The 20365-nt window shown below is 35.2% G+C and overlaps 1 protein-coding gene across 2 annotated transcripts; it reads left to right on the forward strand.

The window, feature by feature from the left end:
* Positions 1–14203: 14203 nt before the first annotated feature.
* Positions 14204–19323, forward strand: LOC107783858 (uncharacterized). Of its 2 annotated transcripts, XM_075219553.1 has the most exons (7): positions 14204–14395; positions 15058–15133; positions 15233–15474; positions 15888–16094; positions 17060–17434; positions 18125–18162; positions 19081–19323. In XM_075219553.1, the coding sequence occupies exons 2-7, from the start codon at positions 15064–15066 to the stop codon at positions 19112–19114; spliced, it is 966 nt and encodes a 321-aa protein (XP_075075654.1). In that variant the 5' UTR covers positions 14204–14395; positions 15058–15063; the 3' UTR covers positions 19115–19323. The 2 variants fall into 2 exon arrangements, with proteins under 2 accessions (XP_075075654.1, XP_075075655.1); XM_075219554.1 differs by lacking the exon at positions 18125–18162.
* Positions 19324–20365: the final 1042 nt, after the last annotated feature.

Genomic DNA, 20365 nt, shown 5'->3' on the forward strand with positions numbered 1-20365 from the left:
GGCCAAGTGCTCCACTAAATGAGTGGCAGCGGGTTCGTTTTTAGCAGCTAACTGCACTATAAATAGATGGTGCAAGCAGCTTGTTGAACACATAGAAAGAAATCGTTCCTCTTCAGTTTACACAACTACTGATATCCTCTTCAGTAAGAACTCAATATCGGCTATAAATTGCATTCCTTCCTCTCGGAATTTCTATTCGACTTCTGAGTTCTCCTCCTTTGTTGTGCATTGTTTTAAAACTACAAACAAAGCAACCGTAAGTGTGATTTGCTACCGAACTTTGTGTTCGCTGAACACTGGGGTTTGAAGTACCGCTACACCATTGTGTAATTCGTTCTATTCTGGGAGAAAATAATCCATAACCTTGGGTACTAGGAGGGGATTAAATTCCTTAAGAAAACATTGTGAATTCAGTGGGCTCGAATTAATTACTGTTTTGTTTATATTTACGTTTATATGCTAACTTTCTTTTCTCTAGAATTATAATTTACAAATACAGCAAGTAAGAAGATACCATAAACCAACAAGCTTAAGGAATTTAATTTATTTCGGTATTTGTGTTATACTTACTGCTCTGGAGACTAAAACCTTTGTGGTTTTGTCTACTCCCGTGTTGGAGATTAAAGCCTTCGTGGCGGTTTGTTGGAGATTAAAATTTACGTGATTTTTTTTCTCCAAGTTTAAACGTTTGTTTATGTCATTCTTTTACAGAAAAAATGGCAAATGACAACGGAAACCGAGTTGTTCCGATGATGACTGCCAACGCATCAACAAGCCGAACACCGGCGTTGGCACCGGCAGAAAAACCCGAAAAATTTTCCGGGATTGATTTCAAGCGCTGGCAGCAGAAGATGTTCTTCTACTTGACTACGTTATGTCTACATAAGTTCATCAAGGAAGATGTTCCTGATCTGCATGATGAAACTCCAGAGAATGAACGCTTTCTCGTGATTGAGGCGTGGAAGCATTCTGACTTTTTGTGCAAGAATTATATTCTTAGTAGACTGGAGGATAATCTGTATAATATCTACGCTAATGTGGAGACGTCAAAAGAATTGTGGATTGCGCTTGAAAAGAAAAACAAAACCGAAGATGCCGGGATGAAGAAATTCGTTGCCGCAAAATTTTTAGACTACAAAATGGTAGATAGCAAGTCTGTTATTACCCAAGTCCAGGAATCGCAAGTGATTATTCATGATCTACTTGCTGAAAGTATATATAAAATGAATACTGATATTGAAAGTAAAAATTTTAGTATTTTTACTAACGGAATTTTCATTGAAGGTCTTGTCATCAATGAAGCATTCCAAGTTGTAGCAATTATTGAGAAGCTGCCTCCTTTGTGGAAGGATTTCAAGAACTACTTGAAACACAAACGAAAGGAGATGTCCCTTGAAGATCTCATTGTTCGGTTGAGAATCGAAGAGAACAACAAAGCAGCTGAAAAGAAAGGCCGTGGAAACTCAACAATAATGGGAGCAAATATTGTTAAGGCTATTTCTCAAATTAAGAGAAAGAGGAAGCAGGCTTCTAGGCCAAGAAATAACCCAAGCAAGAAGCGGTTCAGTGGAAATTGCTACAACTGTGGAAAAGCTAGACACAGATCTGTAGAGTGTCGTGCTCCAAAGAAAGACAAGAAGAAGAGTCAAGCAAACATGGTTGAAAAGCACGAAGATATTGATGACTTGTGTGCTATGCTTTCTGAATGCAACCTGATAGGAAATCCTAAGGAGTGGTGGATTGATTCTGGAGCCACTCGCCATGTTTGTGCTGTGAGGGAAGCATTTTCTACCTATGCTTCTGCTGGACCCGAAGAAACGCTTTCTATGGGAAATGCTGCTACAGCTTCTGGCAAGGTCATGACTTTGAACAACGTCCTTTATGTTCCCAAAATTAGGAAGAACTTAGTCTCTACTGGACTTCTTGTAAAGCACGATTTCAAGTGCGTTTTTGTATTTGACAAGGTGGTTATAAGTAAGAATAAAATGTTTGTAGGAAAAGGTTACCTTACTAAGGGCCTTTTCAAGTTTAATGTAATAGTTGTCGAAACTAAGAATAAAACTTCAACTTCTTCTTACTTACTTAATAATTTATGGCATGTACGTTTGGGTCATGTCAATTATAAAACCTTGCAGAAAATGATTAACTTGGAAGTATTGCCTAAGTTTGAATGTGGAAAATCAAAATGTCAAATATGTGTGGAATCTAAGTATGTTAAACATCCTTATAATTCGGTTGAAAGGAATTCAAATCCTTTAGATTTAATTCACACAAATATTTGCGACATGAAGTCAATACCATCTCGCGGTGAAAAGAAGTATTTCATAACTTTTATTGACGATAGTACTCGATATTGCTATGTTTACTTACTTAATAGTAAAGTATCTCTATGGACTAAAACAAGCACCCAAACAATGGCATGCAAAATTTGACCAAACAATGTTGTCAAACGGTTTTAAGATAAATAAATGTGATAAATGTGTACATTAAAAATGTTCCAAATCACATAGTCAATGTTTGCCTATATGTGGATGATATGCTGATAATGAGTAATGACATTGCCAACATAAATGCGACTAAGTGTATGCTAACTAGCAAGTTTGATATGAAGGACTTGGGAGTAGCGGATTTAATTCTGGGGATTAAGATCCAAAAGACTCCTCAAGGTCTGGCATTGTCACAATCTCATTATATTAAGACAGTACTTGAAAAATTCAAGCACTTAAGATTTAAAGTTACAAAGACTCCAATTGACATGAATCTTGCATTAGCAAAGAACAAAGGCCAAAGCATATCACAATTGGATTATGCTCGTGTATTGGGATGCTTAATGTACATCATGAATTGTACACGACCAGATATAGCTTGTGCTATAAGTAAACTGAGTCGATACACGAGCAATCCAGGTCAATCTCATTGGATGGCAATGTAACGAGTTTTGGGATATTTAGAACATACCCAAAACTTTGATTTGCACTACAGTAAATATCCTACGGTGATTGAAGGATATTGTGATGCAAATTGGATCACCGGTTCAATTGATTCAAAGTCCACAGGTGGATATGTATTTACTATTAGTGGAGGAGTGGTATCTTGGAAGTCGTCCAAACAAACTTGTATTGCCCGCTCTACAATGGAGGCTGAGTTCATAGCCTTAGATAAAGTCGGTGAAGAGGCTGAATGGCTCTGAAATTTCTTGGAAGACATTCCATTTTGGCCCAAACCGTTGGCACCAATAGGCATACATTGTGATAGCCAAGCGGCAATTGGAAGGGCTGGGAGCGTTATGTATAACGGTAAATCTCGTCATATACGACGAAGACATAAAACCGTTAGGCAACTACTCTCTAGAGGAATTATCACGATTGACTATGTAAGGTCAAGTGATAATGTGTCGGATCCACTTACAAAAGGCCTAACTAGAGAGGTAGTTGAGAAATCATCGAGGGGAATGGGACAATGGCTGAGAACAAGTCATTGTGGCGGTAACTCTACCTAGAAGACTGGAGATCCCAAGATCTAGGTTCAAGGAGATCAAACAAAGTCATTAATGACGGTTCAACATTGTCAACAAAAATTTTGGTCCATTCTCGTGATGAGACAATGTTCAGTACCAAGGATAAAGCATTAAGGCTTTTAGTGATTTCTAAATTTGATACGGGGTATATCAAATAGTGTATCTACGGGATGACACGATTAGAAATCACCTATGTAAGCGTGAAGTGTTAGTCGCTTCAAGTAGAATTTTGCAAGGCCAATTCTTTACGCACTTATGAAACCAGGCGGTGTTCATGGCTGAAACGAACACAACAATGAGAACCAAAGATGGTTAAGGGATGATTGTGTGACTTATGGTTATCTAGGTATACACTAAAGTTCGACAGTTCAAAGATATCAAATCTACCGATTGACCTAGTATATCCGACATAAGTTCACTACGGAAAGTTTAAAAGGAAACCTACTTATCCAGATGCAATTAATCCTTGCTTGCAAATCACACAAGTTTTTCATACATACTTCCGTGATATAGCCATTCCCCATTCATGTGGGGGATCGTTGAGGATTTTAAGATGGAAAAGTCTTAAAAAGAGGGTGAATGGGAAATGGAGGGAAAATGAAATTTTTGAATAAAATTTTAAGTTTCCCTCTCTTGAAATATTGTCCCATATTGGAAGAAGAAAAGGATTTTGGTGGGTATATATACAATCTCTTCTTGTAGCTCTTAAAGAGTTAAGAAGAAGGCAAGTCTCGCGTCGTCGTCGTCGTCGCTCGCTCGGCTCGGCTATGGCTACGGCTTCAACTTCGGATTCGGATTTGAATTTGGTCAAATGATCGATTGATTGAGTAATTTTTTGGACCAAATTTATTTGTTAATAGTAAATATTAACGTAATATTATTCGTGTTTGTAATAGATATGTTTCAATCCGTGGATTTGTTCTAGCAAGCTAATGCGTCTCCCACCATTGCCAAATGCTTGCTCCATAATAGTGAGTGATTTCTCCATTATTTAGCAGCCTGGTGCTCCGTCCACCATGGCCAAGTGCTCCACTAAATAAGTGGCAGCGGGTCCGTGTTTAGCAGCTAACTGCACTATAAATAGATGGTGCAAGCAGCTTGTTGAACACATAGAAAGAAATCGTTCCTCTTCAGTTTACACAACTAATGATATCCTCTTTAGTAAGAACTCAACATCGGCTATAAATTGCATTCCTTCCTCTCAAAATTTCCATTCGACTTCTGAGTTCTCCTCCTTTGTTGTGCATTGTTTTAAAACTACAAACAAAGCAACCGTAAGTGTAATTTGCTACCGAATTTTGTGTTCACTGAAACACTAGGATTTGGAGTACCGCTAAACCAGTGTGTAATTCGTTCTATCCTGGAAGGAAATAATCCATAACCTTGGGTACTAGGAGCGGATTAAATTCCTTAAGAAAATATTGTGAATTTAGTGGGCTCAAATTAATTACTGTTTTGTTTATATTTACGTTTATACGCTAACTTTCTTTTCTCCAGAATTATAATTTACAAATATAGCAAGTAAGAAAATACCAACAGTTTGTTTGTGCATTTGTTTTGGCAAGGATGTTTCTTGTCCAAGTAATCCAGAAGACTCCGTCCATAGAAGTGACCGAAAGACTTTGATAATTAGTTCGAACAGTCCATACAATGATAATCCTAAGAATTCAACTTATATTTATTAATAGTGTAAAATGTTTCTTGCACTATCACTCTATCAGTATATTTTAATAGGTTATAACACATAATCTATCTTATTTTTCAAATTACTAATCCTATTTTATAGATACCTATAGTTTGTTACCTTCGAGATACCTTATAGTGTAATAAAAATTCTTTTAAACTATCAATATATGGAAGTCAAAATCCGTAATCCTAATACAACTATATATATGAGATGTGAGCAGGGGCGGATTTAGCATAGGAATGTCGGGTTCAACTGAACCCAGTATTTTCTTTAACGACCCGACCAGTCGTTTTCAGAATTAAAGCCCCATTCGGCGGCATAAGGTCTTGAGCAGCTTCGTATTATGTATTGTGACTTGCATGCGTGGTTGAGTTCAGTTACCGGATGATTCGGAGCCAAGTTGGTAGAAAGATTTCTAGTTTTGGAAGCTTAAGCGGTAAGAGTTGACTAAAATTTGACTTTTGTGTAAACGACTCCGGAATGAGGTACGGATAGTTCTGAAAGCTTTGTATGGTGATTGAGGACTTAGGCGTGCGTCCGGATTTGGTTTGGAGTTCCGTAGGGTAATTTGAAGTATTTCGACGAAAGTTGAAAAAGTTGAAGTTTTGGAAGGTTGAGAAGTTTGACCAAAAGTTGACTTTGGTGATATTGGGGTCGGGATGCGATTCCGAGGGTTGAAACAGCTTTGTTATGTCATCTGGAAATTGCCTACAAAATTTAACGTAATTCCGGTTGATTTGATAGGTTTCGGGGCGAGTTTTAGAAGTTGAAAGATTTGAAAGTTCATAAGTTCGATTCATGGTGCGATTCATTGTTTTGACGTTGTTTGATATGAGTTGAGGCCTCGAGCGGGTCCGTATTAAGTTATGGAACATATTGATATATTAGGACGAGGTCCCGAATGGCTAGGACGAGTTTTGGACGGGGTTCGGATCATTGGAGCATTGTTTGGAGCTATTGGAATTTTTGTAATTTGGTGTTTTCGCACCTGCGGTCCCTCACAAAGGCGTGAATTGGTCTCAGAAGCGAAATAGGTAGGTCTGGGCAGTTGCCGCAGGTGCAAAGATTATTTCGCACCTGTGTGATCGCAGAAGCAGACGAGCTATGTGTAGGAGCAAAGAGGAAGTGCAGAAGCGCACCTATGTTAGCGCAGAAATAGGGCTTTCTCCGCATGTGTGGTTAGCAGCCTCCAGTGATTGTTCCGCAGAAGCAGCTAATTATGTCGCAGGTGTGGTCATACCTAGGCAGAGAGTTTATATTCGAGGGCTTTGCCATTTTCTCCATATTTTGAGTTTTAGACCTCAGTTTTGGGAGATTTTTTTGTGGGCTTTTCAAGCCAATCATTGGGGTACGTGTTCTTCACCTAGAATTTATTATATTCCATGATTCTATCTTTAATTTCATTTTATAATTTATGTTTTGAGTTGTGGAAAAATGGGAATTTTGAAGAAAACTTTCAAAATGTAAAATAGTGATTTGAGGGATGAATTGGTATCGGAATTTGATAATTTTAGTATGGTTGAACTCGTATCGGAATGGGTGTTCGGGTTTATAAAATTTATCAGGTTCCAAGGTGCGGGCCCCAGGGTCGACTTTTGGGCTGGTGTTTAGTGTTTGATAAAGATTGAAATTTTATTATCTGAAATAGTTTCTTATGAGTTTTATTTATTCTTTAAAGTTATGGCTATATTTGAGCCGTTCGGAGGTTATTTCACCCGAGAAGTTCATTTTAGAGTAACAATATGTTTACTTTGTGGTAAGTATCTTACCTAACCTTGTGTGAGGGAACTACCCCTTAGGATTTGAGTCTTCTATGCTAATTGTATCATGTAAAGTCTGTGTATGCGAGATGATGAGTACGTACTTGGGCTTATTTGTGGAAAGTTGACCTTCTAGGGCTCTTAGGTTCTTATGTTCATTAGGTATGAAGTTGTTTTGTTATGTTAATTTCCCTATTTACTAGTTTCACCTCTATATGTTTTTAATTGAAATTAATTGCTTCATGTTCCCCCTCATTGCCTATTTGACTTTCATGTGCCTTAACTGAAGTTGTTGTCTCTTTAATTACCATGCTATCTTTTCCATTGCTTATCCTTAACTGAGTTGCTGTATTGTTTCCATAATTTTTTCAGACATAAAATAAATTAGTTATCCTTTATCATAGTTGCCTCATCCTTATTTGGAATTCATGGCTCATGTTGTCTCCCTTGTTGTCGAATTTTACTTTATGAAGTTACTATTACATATAACTTTTCCCTTGTTGAGCTACACTTATTGTGACTGGTATTATCTATTATATTTATTCTTTGTGAGTTCGTTTCTACCGTTTTTTGCGTTCTAAAGCTTTTGAGTTGATTTACTTTTCTTATTCTCGTGTATTGTTGTGGTTGTTGCTATGGTACTCAGTTTGTTGAGCCGTGGACTATGCGCGATTGTGGTATTTAGATTGTTTAGTGGAAATATTGTGGAATATGGGCACATGTTGTGAAGGCTATTCTAATGTATTGTTGTGTTGTTGGCACGCGATGTTGTTGGGATATTTTGTTCGGGTGTTAGCACGAGTTTTCTGTCGTGATATTGTTACTATTGATTGTGCACATGCGGCGTGACAAGGCGGGCTATATCTGTGTATTTGCGTATGTGGCAAGATAAGGTGGGAATATTATTATGCGCGTATGGCGAGACAAGGCGGGCATTTACTTTATTATTGCACACGTGGCGAGACAAGGTGGGATATATCGGGGATTCTTTGTGATAACTTGGGGCATTGTTGTTGTTGATATTTGTGTAGTGGCATACTTACCCTGTGCTTGTTATACCGTGTACATTTCGTGAAAATTGTCTCTTATGTGTCATTCATCGTTTCTATTCTTATTAGTTGGCCTGAACTATGATAGAACACTGGCACAACCATACTCGTAGTTATTCACCCCTAACGGTTTAAGAAGATGGATCCTGATGTTATTGATCATTTCTACACACCATTGTCTACTTGCCTTCTATGTGAGAATGGCTCTATTGGCATGTGAGTTGCCCGTGTGGTTATAAAATTGTAATGAGGGCACATGATGCCAAGTGTTTAAGGTTCAGGAATTGGGACCCGTGAATTGTGAATATTTTGAGGTTCGGTACCTCGTGGTAATTATTGGCTAAAACCTGGTGTGAAAGTAGTCGTTCTTGTTGAGTTGTTACTTGCCTTTCCTTTATCTGTGTTCATCAGATTTAAATGTATTCAGCTTGCTCCACTGTGTTATTACTTTTTTTTTTTTGTGTGTTCTGTTGCTAGCTGTTACTTCTATTTCCTACTGCAAGTACCGTATTCTTGTTGTCATTATGTATAGCTTTGTAGAGATATCGTACTCTATGCCTATACATTGTCCAGGTTATTCAGACTAGTAGGTGTCTTGACTTTCCCTCGTCTCTACCCTACTGAGGATAGTCTTGATACTTACTGGGTACCGCTGTGGTGTACCTGTACAATTTTTGTGCAGAACCAGGTATTTCGAAGTCAGTCGATCGTTAGCTAGCTATGAAGGCTTTTGTTGAGGAGACTCAAGGTAAACATGTTGCTGCGTTCGCAGGCTTCGGAGTCACCTTCTGATGTTGTTGTTATACTGTTTATTCTTATTTCGAAACAGTTGTATTTAGAGGTTCTAGCAAACTCTGTAGAGCTTATGACTTGTACTACCGGTTTTGGGATTGTAAGTCTTGTATAGAGATTTCCTAATTTGAATTGTCAATCTTTATTCATTTTGTTATTATTTTCAGTAATTGTTAGGCTTACCTAGTCCCTAAGATTAGGTGTCATCACGACCTCCTACGGAATGAGATTTGGCTCGTGACATTTTCGATCCGAAACATAAATTTATGTGTAAAAATTCACTAAAACTATAAAAACTAGTAGATATAAACTCATAACTTTTAAAATATAATGGGTTCAATGCTAAAAAAAATTGAAGATTGAATCCATAGAGATTTAAATCTTAGATCCGCCTCCGACTGTGAGCATCAGATATTGCTTGTAAAGCCGACTATGTATAAGAGAATTACTTGGGAGTAATGCAACTACTAGTTTAAATTTTAGCAACATTAAATCTAATCAATGTATTGTTGTGAGAACCTGGAAGATGCTCGATCTTAATCTTTTATATTAATTTGCATGAACTACTTTTCTCATTTTTCACTTGATTCTGATTTAGTTTGCACGTATTGCTCACATGTCCCTACAGCAACTAAAATGCATGGAGATTTCTATTAGCTAGGTAGTTTTACTTCCAGTTGACGTTGCAGTTTAATTTGTTTCCTGAAGATAACATAACAAGTTCAGAGTTTTGGTTTTTCCACTCTTATTAAGAATAAATAAATTGAGCTTTTGACTTTATGATACAGCGATTTCAAATCGAAGCAATGCCCATACATATCACTTCAAAAACAAATTGTGTGCCTGCTAGCTGTGTCTGATAGTGTACTGTACACTATAACTAGCTTAGTCATTCTGATGCTGGGAGATAGGGGAAGTTATTATTATATATTTACCATAGACTTTTGTGGCCCAGCCCTTTTCCGGATCCCACGCATAGCGGAAGCTTAGTGTACCAACGTGCCCTCTTTTAATTTCCCCATCTGAGCTCATTATCAAAAAGCAAATTGTGAATTGAAAAGTTTCAGTTACGATGAGGAAAAAAAGGTTCTGCATTTTTCTTTCTTTACAATGAAGAGGGGCCATAAAATTGATGATTCCATTCTGAGCAAAGAAATCTACAGAAACTTCTCGTTGACCCAAATTAGACGGTTTAGATTTATATCCATCATTTGTTTCGTAGCTACGCAAAGGTCACCAGTTGCCAATGTCAACGTCTATCGCGTTATAAATAAAGGAAGCCTTTTGGTTCTCTGCCTCATTATTTTCCAACAGATCGATAGATGGCGGCTGGTCTTGGGTTTCGACGCTATTTATTGTGCATCTTGTTTCTTCTTTCAATCACTATATTTTGTGTTTCAGCCCGTAACTCCATTTCTCTCTCAGGTATATACTATGAGTCCCTTCCTTTATTTATTTGGGGACTTTTATCTCTTGTCTTTTCATCGTTTGTCATGCACCTAGTGGAAGTAAGAGTTTTTTTTTTTTTTGTAGTAGTTATTTGTTTGGAATTTATTGGTCCTGCTCATGTGAATTCGTGCTGCGTAAACCTCTTTAAAGGGAAAAGCACTCTCTGCTAAGATTTTATTTATTTACAAAGTTTTAACTAAGGATGAGATAATCATATCTATTCTACAGCATTCCTTAGTGGCATGGAGGTAGGGAGTGAATGATAAACAGTTCTTTCTCAATAAAGAGCTTTTTGAACTCATATGCAAATACTTGACGCCTTCAACTTTTGAACCGGAAGTTAATCTGAAATAGACTAATGTGTTAAAAATTGTAGGTATTACATAAATGGTATTGACTAGCTAGTGACAAAAAAGGCTCCATGTCAGTCGGTCTTATGATTCCATTTACTTCCTCCATCCTAATTTATGTGATGGTATTTGATTAGGTCATAATTTAAGGAAGAAAGATTTTTGGAATTTATGATTTAAAAATAAGCCAAAAAGAAGTTTAGAGTTAAGTTACTTACTAATATAAAAATGTACTACTATTCTTCGTAGGACCTAAAAAAGGGCATTACATATTTTAGGAGGAGGGAGCAGTACATATATATGTACTTACTATCAATACTGTGACGAAAATTCCCATATAACACAGAAGTTACATTTCCAGTTACTAATTATTATACATTATACTGTGTTTTCTGGAAAGTGAAAATCTCTTTTCTTTTTTCCTTTTGCAGGGGACGAGATGAAAATGCTGCAAGTGAGCCCACAGGATTACGGTGAACCCTCCGCAAACAACAACCACTATCCTGGCAGGGGCAGGTTCGATGGTGGTGGCCGTGGCCGCGGTCGCGGCCGCAACAAGTGGCCATGACAATGTTGACTATATATCCTCATGAGCACACATTTTCCGTACGTTGCACAATAAAAATCTGCTACCTCGTATATTTTGTACTTACTATATATGAAGCCTCTGCCGTTCCTGCCATTCGTGTTATTTCATGTGACTCTTTACAGAAAATTCTTGTTCAGCAAGTGTTAGTGAGGCATTTAAGGTCTAGGACCAATGAATTGAAGTAGTTTCATTATATTGACAAGATCTTCCTATGATGTTGATACAGTTTCGTCTTTGTACACCCAGAATAAATGTGATTTATATATTATTAAGCTTATTAACTATGGAAACAAATTTTTCTGCAGATTATTATATATTCATTTCATTTGAAAAGATGCTCACCTTTTACATTCTAACATTCAGTAATTGAATGCATGAGTCATAAACTTGTTAGTGACTAAGTGTGAAGCTTGTAACAACGATTTGTCTACTAATACTTCCCCACCAAAAAGAAATCGTTGGCTGAGTAATATTTGATATAAATTGCCAAATTGGAGTTATCAGCCATGTATTATTTTGAATTAATTGAATTTAAAACAACAAAGTTTCTTCATAAAAGATGCACTATTAAAATGGTACTACTAAAAGATTGTACTTAAACAATTCTCCTTCCGTCCCAATTTATATGGCGGTATTTGAATTTCGAGAGTCAAACGAGTTTTTGTTTGACCTCAATCTTTTGATATGTTCTTTGAAAGTTTTGAATTGTAATTATTATGTATTATAGTACTTTTTACATAATTTTCATATATGTAAATTTTAGTTCCAAATTTTTTAAATATTCTATGATAGAATTTATGGTCAAAATTAACTCGTTTAAATCTCAAAATCCACAAATTGTCACATAAATTGGGATGGAAGGATTATGAAATATGAACTTTAGTCAACAGTTTTTGTTAATTTCAATAGCTTTTGTCATTCACAGTGTATATCATATTTCTTCATGTGGGGTAAAATTTCAAAAAATCTCAATAAAAACAAAAAAGGGACTCAATTAAATCAAGGTGTCAACTAGACCAGTCCGTTCCAGGAACAGGCCATAGTCGTAAAAATAGCATGGTATAGCCAGTTTTCGGATTGGTCATTCAAAAATAGCCAGCGTTTACGAAGTCAATGAAAAATAGCCACTATTTTCTGCAACAGAGACCGATCCAACATATTATACTGGAGTTCGGTGCACCTGTGTATGAACTCCAGCATATTATGCTGGACCGGTATACTTTGCTGACTCCAGTATAATATACTGGAGACTGGAGCACCGGTGCTCCAAACTCCAGTATATTATACTGGACAATTATACTTGCTGGAACTCCAGTATATTATGCTGGAGTTCTAGTGTACTTATGCTGGAACTCCATCATATTATGCTGGAGTTCCAGCATACTTATCCTGGAACTCCAGTATAATATGCTGGAGTTCAAGCATACTTATGCTGGAACTCCAGTATAATATACCGGCGTATTTTTCAGGTTTTGAACAGTGTTTTCGCTCAGATTTATCTTTACATGAAAAGTGGCTAAATTTTGATTACTTTTGAAACTGGACTATTTTTAAACAACCAGTTATAAATCTGGCTATTTTTGAATTTGTCGCTATATTTTTACCACGGTCCAGGAACCGGCCCACGCCCTTACTAATCCTAAAACTGTCAATAAGACGAGCAACAAAATGCATGAAGAACAGAAAAAGTTATTAGCTTGGCCTGGTGGTAAGTTTAATCATGCTCTTTGTATCATGTGCAAATATCACTTATCGTAATTAGTGGTGGAAAAATAGATTAAAAAATAATTATTTATCCATATTAAGATAAATTCAAAAATAGTCAGATTTACAAATGGTAACTGAAAAATAGCCACACTTTCAAAAGTAATCGAAATTTAGCTACTTTTCATGTAAAGATAAATCTGAGTGAAAGTATTGTTCGAAATTTGGAAAATATTCCAGCATAATATACTGCAGTTCGAAATTTTTACACATGAACTTCCGACATAATATGCTGGAGTTCCATCATAATATGCTGGAAGTTCATACACGTTGTCACACCCCTTTTTCTCGCGAAATCGGGTTTCAACGTGTGACAACTCTTTTAAGAGAGGTATTAAAAGAGAAGTCGTCACCTAACGAGTTAAGGTGCGTTAGGGCACCTATTTGTAGATAACTTTGTCTAACTAGTTTGTGTCACCAAAGATCGGGTAAGGGCTCGAAATTACCTCGAAGAGAAGGTGTTAGACATTCTTCGAGGTCCACAACTGTGAGTTTCGGCCGAACTCAATTATATGAATTAGTCTATGTGATCAAAGACAAGAAAATAAAGGGATTTGGAGAAGTTCATTATTAAACACAAATAATTGATTGAAAGGCAAGGTTTTGGGGGGGGGGGAGGTCCTAAAGTCGTATCCTATGCGTGCACTACCCGTCTCATGCCTGTGGTCCAGAAGGCATTTGAACTTTTATTTTAAGGTGATTCTAGACTTTAACTTAGGTTGTTAAAAAGGGAAAATACTAAGCGACATACAAAAGAGTTTAGGACTTTCACATATATACAAGTAAGGGCTCAAGTTAGCCTCCGCACACTACAAGGAAGTATAGAATTAGCAACAATTTTTTTGCAACAACAATAATATTGTTGCAAAATACAATAAATGACAACAACTTTATTTAGTTGTTGCTATATCATAGAATTTTTACCCACAAAATTTTTTTTGTTAGCAAAAGTTTTAATATCGTTGCCATATTTAACAAACAATATAATAAATTTTAAATATATATAAGTTAGCAACGACTTTTTAACAACAATAATATGGTTGTTGGCTAAGTTTAATAAATGGCAACAACATAATTAGATTGTTGTTGCATCACAAAATTTTTAACCACAAGGTTTTTCTTGTTACCAAATATTTCTTTTTACTTTATTTTAGGAGTAATATAATAAATATAAAATATAAAAATAATTGGCAATAACAAATATTAGTTGTTGCTATTACACAAAATTTTCTCAACAATTAGTAAATCACTTTTAGTTTTCCGCCAAAACAAACGCGCCAAAACAGATTTCCCTATTTTATTACTTTTCCCCAAATTTTTAGCGCTCAATTTTAGTTTCCACTGCATCTAGGTTTTCTCTTTTCATTATCTAAACTAAGTTCTTGCATCTGTGTGTTCGATTTTTTGATCTCTTCCGCTGTGTTCAACCCAAAATCTGGTGAGTTCTCGCTTTTGATTTCGTTTCTTCTCAATGTCTATTGCTTTCTGCTTTTGATTTAGTTTAATCGTATCATTCTTCTTAATTTGTGATACCTTAATCACTAGTCAATGATTGTTTACTGGGATTTCCTTGAATTGTTTTGTAATATGAGATGCCGTTGATCTTTTCTTGGTTGTTATAGTGAGTGTTTTCTATATAATTTTCTTAATTTTTTTCATGGTCATGCTATTTGACGTTCTTTTTTTGGGGAATTAATGGTGTGAGAGTGAGAATATTTGGGATTGATGATTTACAATATGGGCTATTGTCTACTTTTTTCTGAATCTGATAAAGATTGGTGCCTTTATCTGTTCTTTGTTTCATCCGGAAAAATGGGAGTCCCCAGTTTATTGTGAAACCAAGTGCAGCCATTAATACCACAAAAAGACTTTGCTTATTTCAATCGCTTTCTTCACACGACTTCTATCCATCACCCTGCCGAAATGATTAATTTCAACTTTCTACTACTCCTTTTATATTTTATTTTTTGTGATTTTTTCTTTGTAAATTTATTTGTTTCTCATTTTTCTGAACATATCTTATTTTTTTTCTTATCATTTTGCTGCCTTCACTTTTTCATTTGGCTAATGTCCAATAATATAATTTTTAACATGTTATAGCCTATCATGACAATAAATGTGCATGTTTCTAGTAATACTGAATCTGCTGCCGATGTAGTTTCAAATTCACAGCCAGGTAAGTTATTTCATTTGTTAAAATTCTAGCCCTTTAAAATCTCTTGATTGTATAGATTTAATTTGCTATATACCTAAATATCTTCCTATGTTGCCGAAGGAAAAAAGAGAAAGGGAAGGGGGAAGACAACAGGGCTTTCAGTTCAAAAGAAACGGAAAGATAGTGACAATGGAAAGTTGAAGGTGATTATTCCACCGGATAGAACAGTAGCAGTAGGCCCTGGAGCTAAAGATTTTGTTGCCGAGCTCTCCGTCAAAGTTCTCCAGCATGCTAGGCATGATGTCAAGAAATGGAAGGAAGTCCCTAATCTAGCAAAAGATAGAATTGTTGCTCATATGCTGGTAATTCACTTTGTTTCTTCTCGATCACTTGATAAATTCTAGAAAATTGGTCACTTTCTTGATCAGCTTATCAAATTCTTATTTATAAACTTACTTTTTTTAACATCTCATTTGATTAATTTAGCTTATGAAAAGCATACAACAAAGAACCAGCTTCTACTGAAGTAGATGGTTCAACTCCTACTTATATGTTGAGGTAGCTAAGATAATATATAATCAAATTCTAAATTCCAGATTACTTTTGAACTTGAATAATTCACCAGAACAATGATGTAAGTGTACAAATAAAGTATGTTTATAACTTATTAGTGGTAAGCCAATTTTAGGCATGCTAACCTGAAAGGTCCTCAACACATTGGCAGACAATGAAAGTTATATTCTAAGTAAGCTCACTTAAGTATTTTTGAGTGCAGGACACCTTTCTACTTCCAGACACACAACACAATCGAGATACTATCCTTCAAACAGCTAATAATTTATACCGATATCGTCGTAGTAGACTCCACGATCATTTCAAGAAATTTGCTTCGAATGAGGAAAGCTTGCAGAACATGCCGGCAGAAGTTAATGAAGCTGAATGGAATTTCTTAGTGGACTATTTCAGTTCTGATGCTTTTAAGGTAATTAGGAGTATATCAAAATTAAATGGACTATTAGTAGTAGTAAGCACACCATTCCTTTGTTGCTTAGTAGAGTTGTTCCCATTGTCATCTAATTTATCAACAGTTCCAGGTTGATTAGAAACACCTTCCACTGACTGAATATTTGTAGGCTTACATTCTTCGTTAACATCTGCTCCGGGTTGGTTAGAAATAACTTCCACTAACTCATTAGTTTTAGCTAAGCATTCTCTATTAGCATCAGTTCCAATTGAGAAAATTTCATCTTCCACCAAATGCTGTTGAATCTCTTTTTTTTGTGTCCTTTTCTTGCTAATGATTCTCTGGATAGCAGTTCTCTCCCTTATATCCCTCCGTTTTTTCTTAATCCTTTTTCTTTTTCCTGTCAACTCTCTCTTGAACAAAAGGGTCATTTTGTTTAGGAGATTCCTTATTCTTATTCAGATATGGATGTGGTTACACTGTTTTGCTTGCTAGACTCAACTTGATCAGATATGGATGTGGTTGTGATTGTTTTGCTCTCATCATCTTTTTGTGAATTTGTAGTTGAACTTTATAATATTACTTAGTTTCTTCTTATACTTTCTTACTTAAATTAAAATATATTCATGCAGCAAATGAGTGCATGAAATAAAACTAATAAGGGAAAACAAGAAATGAATCATATTTGTGGCAGAAAGTCCTTTTAAGCAGTATCTTATGATGTGGTAAGATGTCTTTATTTTGAGCAATTTTGATCATTTTTCTGTAATAACATAATTTAATTTGTTTTATTAGAGAGATTCAAGCACTGGCAAAGAGCCAAATCTTCAAAAACTTTGGAAAATGACTCACATGAAGTCAGGACATTGGGTTAATGATGCCTCTGCTGAATTTAATATATATATGAAACTCTTATCTTTATCCTAGAATATGTGCCGATTGAAATAAATATCGCAAGTTTAAGCTCGTATAATTGTTTGTAGGATAAGCTAACAGAAATTGTGGCCGAACAAACTCAAGAAGTGGAAGAGGATACTGATGTGGACCCAATTATTAATGCTGCTTTTGTGAAACTTGTTGGAGAAAAGTCAGGATATTGCCGCGGTCAAGGATCGGGAGTCATGCCAGCTAGTAGGAGATCTATGCATGTAACTCAAGAGCAACTGCAAGCACAACAGAAAGAGGTGGAAGAAGAACGTCATAAACGAGAGAATGTAGAGTGTAAACTAATAGAAGTGGAAAATCAACTTGCGGAGGAGCGGAAAAAACGAGAAATCATGGAAGCTCGTCTAGTGGGTGATCAAAAAATATTAAAACAGGGCATGATGGCACTAGTATCCCATATACAAAGTTCCGAGGTATTTAATTTGTTTAAGGCGTTAAAGTTTCAATTACTTGCTTTTGATCCTAAAAATAATTTTATTAAACTGCTTAAGAATAAAAGAGGAACCAAGTAGCAGTTGAATTCAATAGCTATGGCAGGGCTTTGCTATTCTAAATGTCTACTGATGCTTGTTGGTAAGATGGTACACAGATACAATGAATGTAGGAAAGAGACATTTTACCCATAGCTTTTTTAAATGATTGAGAAACTATCTTAGCTTATCAGTATACGAAGCAAATTGCTGGTGATTTACTTTAGCTCTGTAGCTAAATATCAGCTATAGTATGTGAACTTTCACAAACTTCAGACTTACTTTAAATACTATGATAAAAATATTTCTAAGTCCAACACATGATGTTCTGTTTTATATCCTATGGTAATAGCTTCGAAGAATGGACGTTCTCATACACTAATCTGTTTGTCATTTCTACATGAGATATTAGATATTCAAGGTATAAAATGCTTTATGTATATGTTGTCTGTTTATTTGGATCTATAGAAACTATATTTTGTATTCTACTGAAAGGAAACGTGTTCTAATATTTTTGATGTTATAAATTTGCATCTTCGAAGTTTTATCATATTTAAGTTTAGTTGTACAATGTTTAACAAACTGGACTTCCTACTACAATTTTTGACATGATTGCTAATTTAAATGATTCAGATGAGACAAGTCCTACAAGTCTTATGGATGATAGCATGGTAAGTAAACTTATTCTAGTTCTTGTGAAAGGAAGTTTCTTGGTTGTATATGCAAATGAATCTATTTGAATAAATCAATCTTTGTTCTAAATTTTTTTCAGACTATAGTATTGTATCTTTGGGAGTATTTAGCATGTTCTGATGCAATTTTATTTTGGGGAGTATTTTAATCAAGCTTACACTGCTTACATGCCTATTTTTCTTAAGTTGTTGCAGTTATTTCTCATTAAAATATATTATTGATTTTTCTTAAGTATTTGGTTTCAAGAAGACTTTTGGTCTGAATACCTATGGGAGGATGACTTGAAATATACAAAAGTTGTTTGTGAACAGGATTATATAACTTCCTGCCTAGCTGTGGAAAATGAAAAAAAGGAAAAAAGATAACCATACCAAATACCAAATAGTTTGAAATAAGCATTAAATCAAGAGTGCTTTCAGTCATGATGCACTTTACCTATGCACATAATCCAGATTGTAGGTGATTGTTTCTTTCTCTTGGTCGTGCATTATTAATCTAATATTCCCAACCATGTTTCTGAGAGTGCTTTTTTAAGTTAATGTTGTGTTTCCACTAAGCTCTTTTCAGGTTGATGGTTCCTGTTATGGAGTCATTTTGGTCATCTTAGTATCTTGATATTTTTTGTGTTGCTTTTACATGGCTTCCCGGTGTTGTCTCTTCTTGTCTTTTTTTTCATTGATGTGGTACTTATGTTGTACTGAGCCGAGAGTCTATTGGAAACAACCTCTTTATTTTCACAAGATAGGGGTAAGATCTGCGTAAATTGGGATTATACTGGGTATATTGTTATTGTTGTTGTAAGTTATTGCAGTAAAATAAGCTTCCACTATTTCGTTTTGCACGTTTGTACTTTATAGCTTCTTTTTATCAAAATCTAATTATATATTTTTTTTTAGGATGAGTAGCATTCCTGACATCTGGTTCATGTAGTGCACAAGCTGGTGGAAGAAGATTTATTTTTTGGGTTAATATTAGAATAGAACTTAAGGACCTTGAATATATGATACTTTTGTTTGTTTTGTAAGTAAAGATATACTTTTTAGGATTATTTAGCTTTTGAAAGTTAGTATATCCACTGCATCAATTTTATGTATAGACGCTTTATTTATAAATATATATATATATATAAATTAAACTACAATTTATTATCTCTACATGTATTTGTGAAAATTTAAAGAATATATGAATTATGTATTTAGTAACACCACATAAATTGTTGTCAAAGTAGTACTAGAGAATATGTTGAAAAAAAAAGTAATTATTACCACAATAATAGTTGTTGCTAAAAGTCTTGATAACAGATTATTAACTTTACCGCCAATTTCTTTAGCAACAACGGATATTGTTGGCAAAAAACTAATTTTGTCGCAACAATAATTTTTGTTGGTACATGTCTTTATAATCCACGACTTCATTGACCTTTTACTAACAACAAATAATTTATGACAACGATATATATTGTTGCGCTAAGTTACCTTTTGGCAACAATATTTTCTGTTGTTGCATATACTTTTCCCATCGGTGTTTACTGCAACGGAGTGCAACGACTTCTTTGTCGTTGCCAAAGATATTTTTTGCAACAACATTGAATATATGGCAACAAAATTTGTTGTTGCGATATGCCTTCTTTCTTGTAGTGGCATTTAGACAACAAATACACGCAAGTCAGATTAAAAAAAGACAATTGATGATTTTAATAAATGGAGGTTGCAGAAACCTATAGGCATGATCTCTATATGAATCTGGATTTAATGAGCGGGCATTTTACAATCTCTGAAACCTACATAGTTGCCTGCCGTATAAGCGATTAAAATTATAGGCATGATATTTAGGCATTTTTTCAGTAACCGATAATGGTGATCATTGGATTATGTTCAAAATTGGTTAATCGGGTCCTATAGGCATGGTTTCTAGTGATAATATTTAACACCGCGTTGGGGATTATTAAAGAAATGAGTATGACAATTAATTAACTGACTCAGATCTTATAGGCATGATATCTACCCAACTTGTTGCAAGTATAAGATAAAAATCCCTTTCCCAATTTCACTAATACCCCAAAATATTATTACAATAATTATTATAGACCCAGAATGAATGTTATAAATTACATAGTAGATATAGCTATAAGGAGCCTACAATATGCCCAAATACACATGGACAAGCCATGCCTTCATTCTC

Source organism: Nicotiana tabacum, chromosome 8, assembly GCF_000715075.1.
Source record: "Nicotiana tabacum cultivar K326 chromosome 8, ASM71507v2, whole genome shotgun sequence".
In the NCBI taxonomy this organism is placed as follows: domain Eukaryota; kingdom Viridiplantae; phylum Streptophyta; class Magnoliopsida; order Solanales; family Solanaceae; genus Nicotiana; species Nicotiana tabacum.